The 12,497-nt window shown below is 36.9% G+C and overlaps 4 protein-coding genes across 6 annotated transcripts in view; 3 read left to right on the top strand and 1 right to left on the bottom strand.

Annotated features, from left to right (window-relative positions):
- Positions 1-517: 517 nt before the first annotated feature.
- LOC132786413 (synaptotagmin-4) lies at positions 518-4,646 on the top strand. The gene is made up of 5 exons (XM_060792932.1): positions 518-648; positions 1,264-1,370; positions 1,622-2,799; positions 2,869-2,943; positions 3,018-4,646. Exons 2-5 carry the CDS (start codon positions 1,328-1,330, stop codon positions 3,135-3,137), a joined length of 1,416 nt encoding a protein of 471 aa, XP_060648915.1. The 5' UTR covers positions 518-648; positions 1,264-1,327; the 3' UTR covers positions 3,138-4,646.
- Positions 4,647-5,037: 391 nt separating this feature from the next.
- On the top strand, positions 5,038-7,886 carry LOC132787292 (modular serine protease-like). Its single transcript, XM_060794235.1, has 3 exons — positions 5,038-5,168; positions 7,302-7,602; positions 7,678-7,886. The coding sequence occupies exons 1-3, from the start codon at positions 5,123-5,125 to the stop codon at positions 7,787-7,789; spliced, it is 459 nt and encodes a 152-aa protein (XP_060650218.1). The 5' UTR covers positions 5,038-5,122; the 3' UTR covers positions 7,790-7,886.
- Positions 7,887-8,033: 147 nt separating this feature from the next.
- On the top strand, positions 8,034-9,417 carry LOC132787289 (modular serine protease-like). The gene is made up of 2 exons (XM_060794231.1): positions 8,034-8,741; positions 8,816-9,417. The coding sequence occupies exons 1-2, from the start codon at positions 8,050-8,052 to the stop codon at positions 9,108-9,110; spliced, it is 987 nt and encodes a 328-aa protein (XP_060650214.1). The 5' UTR covers positions 8,034-8,049; the 3' UTR covers positions 9,111-9,417.
- Positions 9,418-9,816: 399 nt separating this feature from the next.
- LOC132787284 (zinc finger protein rotund) overlaps positions 9,817-12,497 on the bottom strand; it is a 46,122-nt gene continuing 43,441 nt past the window's right edge. For all 3 annotated transcript variants that reach the window (XM_060794224.1, XM_060794225.1, XM_060794226.1), the window contains 2 exons: positions 11,394-12,477; positions 9,817-11,327 (listed from right to left, as the gene is read on the bottom strand). In XM_060794224.1, the coding sequence (XP_060650207.1) occupies positions 11,011-11,327; positions 11,394-12,477 (1,401 nt within the window). In that variant the 3' untranslated portion in view covers positions 9,817-11,010. The remainder of the gene's footprint in view (positions 11,328-11,393; positions 12,478-12,497) is intronic.

The following is a 12,497-nucleotide window of genomic DNA, read 5'->3' as shown; positions in this document are numbered from 1 at the left end:
TAACTCTGTATAATGTTATTTGATTCATTTTCAAAATGGGATTTTTTTGAAGCGGATCTAATTCAAAGAATTATGTGCATGGGTATTTTTAATAAATTATCATATTACTACATTGATTATTTTTAGAAACCGAATTTGATACATCTGATTTTTGAATACATTTATTTTTTGAGAAGCTTATGGCTTAGTGAATCGTATAATTCCCGAAATTATTTTTGTTTATTCATTGTATTGGTTTCCAATGTTTTTGTTATAATATTATTTCTTTCTTTTGCGAGTAATATCTGATTCATAATTCAATTTTAGACAAGTGTTGTAAAATTACTTTAATTGTTCTATACACTGGATCCTACAAGCGAGTTATAACGACGTCAAAGTTTTTTCAACTACCCTTGAAAGAAATCCTTGTTCAGCGAATAATAAGTTCTCGCCAATCAACCCACTCAATTGACAACGAGTCTGTCTACAGCGCATGCGCAGTTTTAACGATTTGCAGGTCAACGACGACGAGTTGGCTCAATACACTCGAATGGCAAAATAAAGTGAAACTGCTGCGGAACTGCGTTGTACAGATTTTCCATTTATAGTATTGAGAAAAATATTTTGTTAAATCACATCAAATTAAAACCTAATTAACTATAGCTTGAGGTAAAAAATAAAATCGATTATTATTAAAATGTTTTTTTTGCAAGTAAAAAAGTAAAAGCTTGAAAAAGTTAGAATCTGTGCCTGTTTTGCAAAGTTATACGAAAATACTTGGTGTTAAGTATTGAAACTGAAAATTAGTAATATATGATCACAAGAAAGTGTAAAGCAAAGTAAACAAAAAAGAGCAAAAAAAATAAAAGAAATAATTCTAATACACTTAAAGTCAAAGAAAAACCATCCTATAAATTACTCATTGGACGTGGTAGACCTGAAAAGTAATTCGAACTGCGTGTTGCGGGGGTGTCTTTTGATGATTCATGCGACTTAGAGTCGCACATGTGTTTGTGTGTATGCGTGTGCGTGTGTACAAGTCTTACACTTGTGCTGTGAGTGTGTGTTTGTGTGTGAGCAGGAAAAGTAATGAGAATAACAACAAAAGTATACAGCAGCTGGCGAAAAGAAAAGAACTTTGCGACAGATTTGTGGCAAAATCGATGTGTGCAGGTGCCAAATAAAAAGCAAATTCTAGACAAGACGCGCACAATTTTGATTCTACTTTTTCTCTTTTTGCCAATGATTCGAGTATACATTCTGATTAATTGTTATTCCATGCAGCTGCGAGAAACTTCACTGAAGCGAAGACAACATCAAGAACGGCCCAAGCCACAAGGCATTTAAAATGGCTGACGAGTATATGCCAGATGTCAGCATGATGGACACAAGTAAGTAACATATTGTGGTCAGAACTAATGACCCATTAGCTAACTCTGCGAAAGTTACTTAAGTAGAACTTGCTAACGATATGTATTATGCGCTTTTTGCAAAAACTTCAAGAATGTTTATAAGAACTTGGAAAAATGGTTCTATGTGTTGTGCATTTTACTACTCAATTATTATAAATAGTTAGACTATTCTTTTTGCTAAGGCATTGAATAATATTGTAATATTTTACTGCTTTTTACCTTCGCTGCAGTTGTGCCCGCCATACTTGGCCTCACCGCTGCAGCAGTATTGTCGACGGTGGCCTGCATCTGTGCCAAGCAGATGCGCATACGGAATAAGAAGCAGAACCATCATGATGCCTCATTCCCATTCCAACCGACGCGACGTCCGACTGCAGTTCGGTCTCCAAGTGGACAGCCGCCGCATTATCTGAAGAAGTCACCATCACCAACCGGAGGAAAGCAGATGGGTTTGCTTTCGCCCATGCAGGATCAGTCGACATCGCCGATAGCGCCACAGAATGTGAAATATACCGAAGAGGATGAGGTGCCGATGGCACAACAAGCTCACCATCAGCAGCAATCCAGCAAACTGAATGTCGTGGACAATGTCAAGCAGCATAATCATCATCATCACTCGCCGGTGGAGACAATTGCCAATGGCAATGTGACCATAACACTGGACGAATCAATGACCAATGGCAAGGAGCTTACTATTACCGATCAGTATGGCAAACTGGGCACTATTTACTTCAAGCTTCGTTATTTGGCCGAGCGCAATGCACTCATGGTATCCATCATTCGCTGCCGCGGCTTGCCTTGCAAGGGTGGCATAAGCGGAACCGGAGACATACCCACGGGCATGAATGGACGCACACAGGCTGCAACCGATCCGTATGTAAAGCTTCAGCTGTTGCCGGACAAGCAGCACAAAGTGAAGACCCGCGTTGTGCGAAACACACGGAATCCGGTTTACGATGAGGACTTCACTTTCTACGGCCTGAACATGAATGATCTGCAGAACATGAGCTTGCACTTTGTTATTCTCAGCTTCGATAGGTATTCGCGTGATGATGTAATCGGTGAGGTGGTGTGCCCCCTGTCATCCATTGAGATTGGCGACATATCGAAAGAAGCCCTGTCGATTAGCAAGGAAATTCAGCCCCGAAGCCTGAAGATACGTGCCCAAGGACGTGGTGAACTGCTCATCTCGCTCTGCTGGCAACCGGCAGCTGGACGTTTGACCGTCGTTTTGCTAAAGGCGCGAAATCTGCCGCGCATGGATGTCACCGGTCTGGCTGATCCCTATGTCAAGATCTATTTACTATACAATGGTCAGCGCATTGCCAAGAAGAAGACACACGTGAAGAAACGCACTCTGAGTCCCGTATTCAATGAGAGTTTCGCCTTCGATATTCCCGCTGCCGAGGTAAGTCAGAGCTGGAATTTCCCAATAACCGGTTAGTCACCGATTTGTTTACCTTTTCGTTTCTTGCAGGGCACTGGCGCCAGCTTGGAGGGCGTCTCATTGGAGCTGATGTTACTCGACTGGGATCGCGTGACCAAGAATGAGGTTAGCCCTTTCCCCTCACGTCTTTCAGCTTACATATACTCACAGTTATTTTTGTATTTCTTCTCACTCTGCAGGTTATTGGACGTTTGGAACTTGGAGGACCAACCTCGAGCAGCACCGCTTTGAACCACTGGAATGAGGTATGCAATTCACCCCGTCGTCAAATTGCCGAATGGCACAAGCTGAATGAGTAATCGGTTAATCCCTAACAATTTGGGGCAGCGACGCGGCGCGGCGCTGGCGCCGCATTCCCAAAACAAACAATAGGCAACCGAACTTGTTTTCTTAAATAGTTTTACAATATTTTGTATTAAACCATTTTATTTTATACATTGTGGATACATTACCAAAATCATTTTGACTTAAAAAAAAATACTCAATTAAGCATTACATTATATTTATCAGTTTATTGCGATTGATTTATGTGAACCAAATTAACATGCAAAATAAATGCGCAACGTGAAGCAGAGAATTATATATACCAAACAAAAAGAAAACTAAGTAAATTAAATGTATTAGAAAATGTTTAGTAAGTAACAGTGCATGTAAATGTAAGATAATTATTGATTAATCGTGGCATACACATTTGAGATTATTGAACGCTAAAACAGGTACACATACGTAAACCATGATTCAACCTTAATTTTGTTGCTGTATAAAAATCATATTCTATATTTTATTCTATTACATTGCTAATTGGTCAATAGATCCAATAATATCGAAGAAAATGCTTTATCATTATTCAATTTACGGATTACCTTATTACCTGATGAGAAGAATTTTTTAGTCCAGTTTGTCAATACTGTGCCCACCATAAAATACATTAAAGCATATAGTATTTGTTTATTTTGAAGAAACAAATGACTTATTATGTATACATGTGTATTAGAAACATATTAAATAATCATTAAAGTGTAAGCCGAAATCTCCAAAATTTGTATAATTTTATCAAACTCAGTACTTAGTTTGAAACAACAAAAAAAAAAAAAACAAAAAAAAAATGGAAATAAAACAAGTGTATTAGTGCTTTACCGAAAATCGATAAGTGTATCCGGAGAGAAAAATGCTTACTGCTTATGACACCCTCTATAAAAATACATATTGTACGTACTTTAAAAAACCGAAATCAAAAACCATAAGACAAGAAATGGAAACTTGAGAAAAACACGCAGCAAATTGCTTAGGCACCAAGAAGCTACAAATCATACACCCGAGAACGAACAAGTCAAAAAGAAAACCCAATAACTATACAACACAATAGAATAATACTTATAAGATGACCGACATACATAAATGTGTAGAATCAAGAATAAATTATATAATATAGAGATACGAATACATAGAATGCTCAATATGGAGACAGCCCAAAGCAAAACAGAAACAATTATTTATATAGCGGCACCAACTGCAAGTACTTCTAAAATACTTCAAAGAAAATCTAAGCATAGCTTACACCGCAATTCCAACAACAATTCAACACTCTCTGAAAATACTAAATCAGAACATACAAATATGAAATCTGCTCCTATACGTTATATTTTGTAAAATGTTGAATGAAAACATGCAAAAAAAAAAAACAGAAAAACTGAAAATAATAAAAAAAAGTTGCGAGCACAAAAGACATACTAGAATAAAAATAACCATAATCAATAATACACAAAAAAAAAAACAATTTCAATTTGTGTCCACAATCAAACTTCAATTCGTCTAAAGTGCATACAATAATTAACACAAGCAGATATTCATATACATAAAAATATATACATACATACTTATAAAACTACATAATTCATGAATATAATAATATGAACGATATAACATACATATATGGTAAAAAGCAAGTGTATAATTCTATATATAAGAATGGTAAGAAACATTGAATGGTTAATTTCAGTAATAAAAACATATTATATTAAATAAATAAAATAATGTTGATTTTATTTCTAATTTAAAACTGTAAACAATCAAAACTAAAGTGTGTAAAATGCACACATTTTGCCCACATGCTAGTATTAATCTACGTATTTGGTTTTTTTATTTTAAACAAGTAAAATTAATCCATGATTCTTGTACAGCACTGAGATTAGTATTTACTAGACATTGGAAGCACTCAGTTCAGCACTCAGCTTCAGCGGGTTATCAGTACGAACAAAATCGTTGTTGCTACAAATAGATAGCAATGCTATTAATTTTAGTCTTAGCGCTATTGGCTGGAAGCCGATTTGGTAAGGAAAATATCCAAAATAATTAGACAAGAATGATAAACTAATTTACAAAATGATTTAATTATAAATGAATAAATATTAACGTGGCGAATTATACGTGAAGTCGAACCTTTACATACATATGTATTTATATAATGACCCATGACCCTGCAGAGATAGCAAGCAAAGTGAAAACTCTTTTGATTAAACACTCGGCGAATAATTTTTGTGAGCTCTAAGTGCGTGTCCGTTAAAAATGTACATATTTTTTCTAAAAAAAGTGTCATAAAAGCAATAGAGTGGAGACTTCTGTAATTTTTAAACGGACGGAAGCTCAATGATAATTGGTGTGCAATAGAAACAAGTAAGAACCCACAAATCATTTTTAATGTCAAGCTTAACAGTGCGGAACAAATTTATGAATATTCCAAATTCATAATCCGTAAAATATAAACAAAAAAAAACTAAGGCTATATTTGATATATTCATGTAGTACTACATTTAAAATATACCATAGGGTGTAAAATATACCATATTGTCAGCCAAGGGGCAAAAGCCCATACAAAAGTATTTCTTCGTCGGAGAGGCTTCCTTCTGCCTGTTATTTACATTTATAGGCAGATTATTATATATATTTTACTTTAGGTCAAAAATTATATTTTATAATTTTAATTACCTTGTTGGCTTTCCTTTTAATGAAATCTGTTTTTTTACAAAAATAAATTTGCTTAGTGATTTCATTAGTTTAATCAATACAATTTCTTGACAAGAGGCACTTCTATCTGCCGCTCTAAGCCTATTTACTCTCCTGAAGACCCCTATCATCTTATATTGGAAGTGTTGGTAGACCGGCCAGCCACATCTAGGTTGAAACGCGTGCGTCAGTTTTAAAAGACTGACTTTAGTTAGCAGTGTCGGCTTTTGTCGAATACCGACTGCTTGCAACTGGTGTGAGGAGATAAATAGCTCAGCAAAAGTGTTTTATAAAAAAAAAATTCGTTTTTGACTTTTGCGTTCCATTACGTAATCCATGCTTGTCAAGTAAATCTGTTTGGTTTACACGGGAAATTGCATATCTTTATAATAAAATGTCAAAAAGTTATAAGAATTTTCGAAAAACTCATTTTGCTGCACCATTGCGCGATCCAGTTTTATTGTCTACAATAAAGAATGTTTCCATAACTCTCTTGTGAGTTGTAGACGGCGAATTCGTAGACAGAAATCCGCCGACATAAGTCAATCCATAACTTTTTTTTAAATAACCTTACTTTTCTAGAGAGATAACTTAAGGTGTATTTGGGAACCCATAATTAAAACAGCTCAAAATTAAATATTTTAAATAGCACAAAGTCTACTTTATCCCAGTTCCCGATGGAGTTTTAGCTTATGTGCTTAAGCATTGTGATGAAGTTCTTTAAATCTTTCATACAATCTTTTTATCTAAGTTGCTGAAAAGATTAATTTTATGAAAGAGGAAATATTTCTAACGTTATAAATTATAAAGGTATATCCAAATTGTCTGCAAACCCTAAACTTGAGACACAATAACAGTACAATTACAACATTTTTCTAGATCTATTAAAATATAAAATACATATCTACATACAATCACAAACTTAATACAGTCCACATCTTTGGTAATTAAGGGCTTTCAGTAATGCTTTGGATTCTGTTAATGACTTTCTGTTACTTCATAAACGTGATCAGTAGTTATTTCAAAACAACTTTATTAATTGGATATCTAGCTATTTGAATGTAAGAATCCCATTGTGGTCACAGATTGAAATCTGACCTTGACAGCTTTTAATCTTGATGTAAAATTAATTTATTAAATCTTAGTTGCAATAAATGCAACGTATGTAATGTATTTTTGACTTTTAAAAAGATTTTATATGCAAAACCTCTTGAGCGAATTGAGTATACGAATGATTTGAGTATCCTTTTATCGTTTCGAAAGCTCAAGTATGACAACACATAATCCTTTCTGTATTCCCTTGGTATCGAGGGACTACTTTACGGTGCTGTCCGGTAGCAAGTCTACTAACGAAAAAATAGTAATAGAAAATAGATATGAGATATTATACCATAGAAATTTCCTTACTCTCTCACTGACTTTTTGTAATTGTCGCATTATTTTTCTATATATGTGTGCAGCTCATGCCGAAGGCTCAAAGGAGGAATTTACTTGCTCGGACAGCACTTCCATTAATGGTGCGTTGAAGTGCGATGGAAAAAAGGATTGTGCTGATGGCAGTGACGAGACTTTCGTGGCTTGCCATGCATCAACTTGCGAGGAAAATGATCTGTTCAGATGCAACTATGGTGGCTGTGTGGACAAAACCAAGCAGTGTGATGGCGTTAAAGACTGTTGGGATAACAGCGATGAAAATAAATTTTTGTGTGCTAATGAGACAAGTATAAATGTTCTCCTTGACGAACTTCGAGGTAATTGCGAGTAAGTTAATATACCAATTACATATACCAATACCAATTACATTTCTGAATGTAAATTGAACTTTAATTTCCTTAGACACCCTTATGGTCTCTCTTGCGAGGTAAAGTCTAAAAAGATATGCTTGAGGTGGAGTCAGATTTGTGACGGTGTTATAGATTGTTTCAACGAGATAGATGAAAAAAAATGAAATATGCTCCTCAGCATTATGTCCAGCTAAATCATTTCGTTGTCAAAACGGCGCCTGCATTCAAAAAAAAAGTTTTTGCAATGTCCAGGTTGATTGCGCCGATGGAAGTGATGAAATTGCCGAGATATGCAATCCACCACCAATTTTAGAAAAGAACCCAGTGACACTACCAGCGGATAAAAATTCGATCGAAACAAAAAGTTCCACCCAAACACAATGTTTGGAAGAAAAGTGGATGTAAATTGCCACAACAGACTGGAATGTATGCTACTGATTACTTCACGGACGTCAGCTATAAACCAAATAGTGAAGTTCCGATGCGAACAGTTGTGGTTGTGAATTGTAGAGAAGGATATGAGAACTTTAATTCCGGTATCAATAGATGTGTTGGTAATGATGATAATCAAGAATGGGCCGATTTATTTAGATGTGTGCGACTTTGTGACCAAAGTCCCATGATACGCAATCATCGCTATTCCACACAATGCATTGGGAATTCAGGTTTGACTGATTGCAAAACTGATACCCACATTTTGGATACAGAGCTGAGAGTAACTTGTGCTCCTGGATTCGAAGCATACAACGATACTAACCAAATGGGCAAACATATCTGCGATGACGATGGTTCGTGGCGCACGAAAGAAGTGAACCCCAAATGTGAAGCGATTTGTGGCATTAAGTCAAAACATCATCCGAATGTTACGCCTTGGAAAGTCAGCCTATTTGAACGCGCCTCTGCACCCGATAGCACATATAGCTTCAAATGTTCAGGCACAATCCTTTCACCATATGTTGTACTCACGGCCATATCGTGTTTTGATGGCAGGCCCAAAGAGGACGACGGCAGGTCATATTACTCGGTTATTGAAGGTGATTACAATGTCAGCTACAAGGAATCTGATGAACATGGTTACTTGATACACTTCATTGCGGATATTAACACAGTTACACAGTAAGTTTAAAATAATGCATAGATCATTCACTTTTCTTATTATTATTATATCATTTGCTTTACACCAAATATAGCCCTGAAAGTAAGGTTCCCCAAGCCGCATTAATTATCCTCGTCAAGCCGTTCCAGTTTGGCGCCAAAATTAGACCCATTTGCTTCGATACAAGTGTAAGCGAAGAGAATGTTGCTCTTGAGTCCCCTGGTGACTTCAGTGAATTCAAGAAGGGGGAAAGTGTGGTCAAAGGTCCGGTCAACGATAAATACTATAGTTTAACGCATCTTGTAGTCAGCAATGTGATGAGTTACAATGTGGAAGCATTTGCTAAAGCGATCAACGAAACTATTCAAAACAGCGAAAACATTTTTTGAACATTTAATTCACTTTATTATTTTTCGATTTTAGAGCTAAAAATAAATGTAAATGAATTTACATTAACTAAAACACACACATACACATCTAATATTGGCAATTACATAAGTATGTATGTACGAGATATATTTAATTAGTTTATTTATTTTCAACACTCTTTATTGATGTTTTTGCTCCAACTGTTTGATACATTCTGCGTTCACTCCTGTATCTGACTTTCATTTGCTATGCTCATTCATTAAATTGTCTTCAATTTTAATGGTATTTTTTACTTCGGTTTCGATTTGTATGTCTGTTTTGGGGTTTTATTTTTGCTTGAAGATGCTTTCTTAATTTTTTAAAATTGTTATTTTACATTGAGAATTTGGAATTAGAGTCTAACTATTTTAAATTTCAATTAAGCTTTCATTTTGTAATACAATACATTTGAATGCCGTTCTACTTGTAATAATGAATTACTGACACTTAGTATGAATTTTAGGACACATACAGTTGATTTCTCTTAGTAAATATTTAGTTTATTCCGTCCTACAATTAAGTAAAAACTTTTAATTGCGTTGAAATTTCGTTCTTTTCTTGTATTTTTTTTTTTTTAATTTTGATCACTTCAGTCTTACCAAAAATATTTACTTTAACAGTTTTCCTTTTTTTTTTACTCTTTTCCTTAAATTTTGCTTGCTTACATTTCCAGTTTTAGTAATAGTATTTATGTTTTTTTAGCTTAATTCAAAATAGTTTAGTTGCTTTTAATCTATCGCAAAGTTTCAGTAGTTTATAAAACACATGCAAATTTTAATCATCAACCGTGTGTTTCTTATTTTCGATATTTGATGTCAAATATATTTTTACATTTAAAAATTTCTTATAGAAATTTCTGTATTCAATACGATACACGTATGTTAAATAAATTTAATTTACTCTTTTCATATTCTGCCAGCTCTAACCTTAATAGTTTTATATGTACATATCATTTGTAGTTTGCAGTAGCTTTGATTTGAATTATTTTTGATTTTCGACTTGACTGCGAGATCTGTTTGTGAATGAAATAAAACTATATCTTACGAACTTCCGAGCTAAATATATGTATTTACAATTTTAATATAGGAGTTTTGAGCATCAATTGTCGATTGTTACTACCATTGAAGAAATAAAGAATACACAGATATGGGGTACTTTGATAGTTTCATTTCCATAGAATTTAGTACGTAATAATGAAAGAATTCATGGTTTAATTAGAATTTAATTTGACGAAAAGAAATCAATCAGAAAGCATTTTGATATATAAAGGTAAAGATAATGTTAAAGGGAGGTCAGAGATAGTGTTGCATAAATTTCAAGACTTGAAGGTTTATTACAAAGAAATTAATAGGAGCAAAAGTATCTGTTAAAAGGAAGCTGAGAAATGAAGCAATTTATCAGAAATCTGAGTACCCAAAAACGAATGATAACGAATCTCAATGCTGTGTTATAAATTGATGTAAATTAAATTGGACGGTGTAGTTGTTAAATTAGAATAAGTAATACGTATTCTTACCAATTTACATTAGAATATGCTTAACGAAATACGTATCAAAATGATTATAAGAGTACTAAATTTAAGTCGAATGTTTGCGTGTGTGTATGTGTATGTTTCACTTATATGGACTAACTACAAATTAATACTGTACAGGATGGGCGACTTCAACGATACGGGAAGTAGAAACTACCATAAGTAACGGGATTACACGGCACCGTATTGCATACAAATCGGCGGTCAACACAATATAATTATATGTTAGTACATATGTATGTTTGTATACATTACCATACTATATGTAGCATAACATTTCGAATCACCATAAGCAACTAACTAGAACGAGAAGGGGCGGGGCGCTGGCCAACTTAAAAGTACGACGTTAGCTATCCTTTATCCTTGCCTGGCCCAACGCTAACGCCGAGCAGATGCTCGCCTGCCATGAGACCCGCCGGTTGATGCGCATAGTTGCGTATCTGATGGAGCGAGATCAGCTGATTGGGAAAGGCGTTGGCATTATTCTGATTGACATTCTTGTTGGGGAAACTGATGGCATCGTAGAGATAGGGACGCTGCGCCATCGGATGGTGACTCAGCGAGTTTAAGTGCGGTGGCATTGAGTTGATCGGTGTAAAAGCGGAGTTGCTTGTGCTTTTTGCTATCGATGCTGCATCATATGGTCCAACGGTGCTGGGTGTCGATACTGTAAAAAGGAACAGATTACCTCAGCTGTCTCTAGACACGATTAAATTCAAAGTAAATGCCTTACCAATATCCTCGCGCACGGGATCGGGCATAATGCGATGATGCGGTTGCAGTTGCTCTGGCGCATGTCCATTGCTTTGGCCGGTGTTTGGTGCCGTTGGCTGCACGTAGTGCGCCTCCATGGTGTGCTGCGGAGGTGGCTGCTGTTGCTGCTGCTGCTGCTGTGGGTGATGGTGTTGGGGCTGTTGTTGCTGCTGCTGCTGTTGCTGTGGCGGGCCATGTTGCTGCGGTGGTACGCCTAGCTGCGTGTGATGATGATGTGGTTGCTGTTGCTGCTGCTGCTGTTGTTGTTGCTGTTGCTGTTGTTGCTGCTGTTGTTGTTGCTGTTGCTGCTGTTGTTGTTGCTGTTGCTGTTGGTGCATTACCTCCATGGCATTAGCAGCTGCCGCCGAGTCGGGACTCACCTTTGGCCAGTAGCTATTATCGCTGGGAGCTATCGAAACCGGTGGCAATACCAAATTGCTGCGCTGGTGCTGCGAGTTGCTTGTGGCCCCAGCTGAGGCATTGCTCTGATTGCCGCCTCCGCCGCCAGCTGCAGCAGCAGCCGCCGCAAGGGCTGCCGCACTGCCGGGTGCGATTGGCGGCCGTTTGTCCGTTCTTTCTGCATGCTTCTGCATGTGCTTGGTTAGATAGGTCTCCTGGGTGTACGATTTGCCGCAGTACTGGCATATGTGCGTCTTCAGGTGCTTCGATTCCTTGTGCTTGGGTATGTGCTCCAGCAGCGATGGTTCATCCGAGAAACACTTGTAGCACGAGTTGCATTTGAATGGCTTGTCCGTCTGATGGCAGCGCGAATGCGACTGCAGATTCGATAGCTGCGAGAAGGCCTTCTGACATCCCGGATGCCGGCATTTGTACGGCTTGTCGCCCGTGTGGGTGCGTATGTGCTGCTGGAGGTGCGACAACTGGGTGAATTTGCGCTGGCATATCTCGCAGCGGTACGGCTTGATGCCCAAATGGATGCGGGTGTGCTGCGATAGATACGATGAGTTGGCGAATGCTTTCGAGCACTGCGTACACTTGTATGGCTTCGCCTCACGCATGTGAATCTGTGTGTGCAGCTGCAAGTCCGCCTTCGAGCTGAAGATCTATAACGAATATAGGAGAG

The sequence above is a fragment of the Drosophila nasuta genome, chromosome 2R, assembly GCF_023558535.2.
Source record: "Drosophila nasuta strain 15112-1781.00 chromosome 2R, ASM2355853v1, whole genome shotgun sequence".
Lineage (NCBI taxonomy): Eukaryota > Metazoa > Arthropoda > Insecta > Diptera > Drosophilidae > Drosophila > Drosophila nasuta.
Note: the sequence above shows the minus strand (reverse complement) of the source record. Positions and strands in the feature narration are given on the sequence as shown.

Excerpts from the sequence above, each read along its gene's own strand:
- LOC132786413 (XM_060792932.1), top strand. The coding sequence starts at position 1,328 with ATGGCTGACGAGTATATGCCAGATGTCAGCATGATGGACACAA. Across the intron at positions 1,371-1,621 it reads TGTCAGCATGATGGACACAA|TTGTGCCCGCCATACTTGGC; the intron begins GTAAGTAACATA and ends CCTTCGCTGCAG. Across the intron at positions 2,944-3,017 it reads ATCGCGTGACCAAGAATGAG|GTTATTGGACGTTTGGAACT; the intron begins GTTAGCCCTTTC and ends CTCACTCTGCAG.
- LOC132787292 (XM_060794235.1), top strand. The coding sequence starts at position 5,123 with ATGCTATTAATTTTAGTCTTAGCGCTATTGGCTGGAAGCCGATTTG. Across the intron at positions 5,169-7,301 it reads ATTGGCTGGAAGCCGATTTG|CTCATGCCGAAGGCTCAAAG; the intron begins GTAAGGAAAATA and ends ATATGTGTGCAG. Across the intron at positions 7,603-7,677 it reads GAACTTCGAGGTAATTGCGA|ACACCCTTATGGTCTCTCTT; the intron begins GTAAGTTAATAT and ends TAATTTCCTTAG.
- LOC132787289 (XM_060794231.1), top strand. The coding sequence starts at position 8,050 with ATGTATGCTACTGATTACTTCACGGACGTCAGCTATAAACCAAATAGT. Across the intron at positions 8,742-8,815 it reads GATATTAACACAGTTACACA|CCCTGAAAGTAAGGTTCCCC; the intron begins GTAAGTTTAAAA and ends CACCAAATATAG.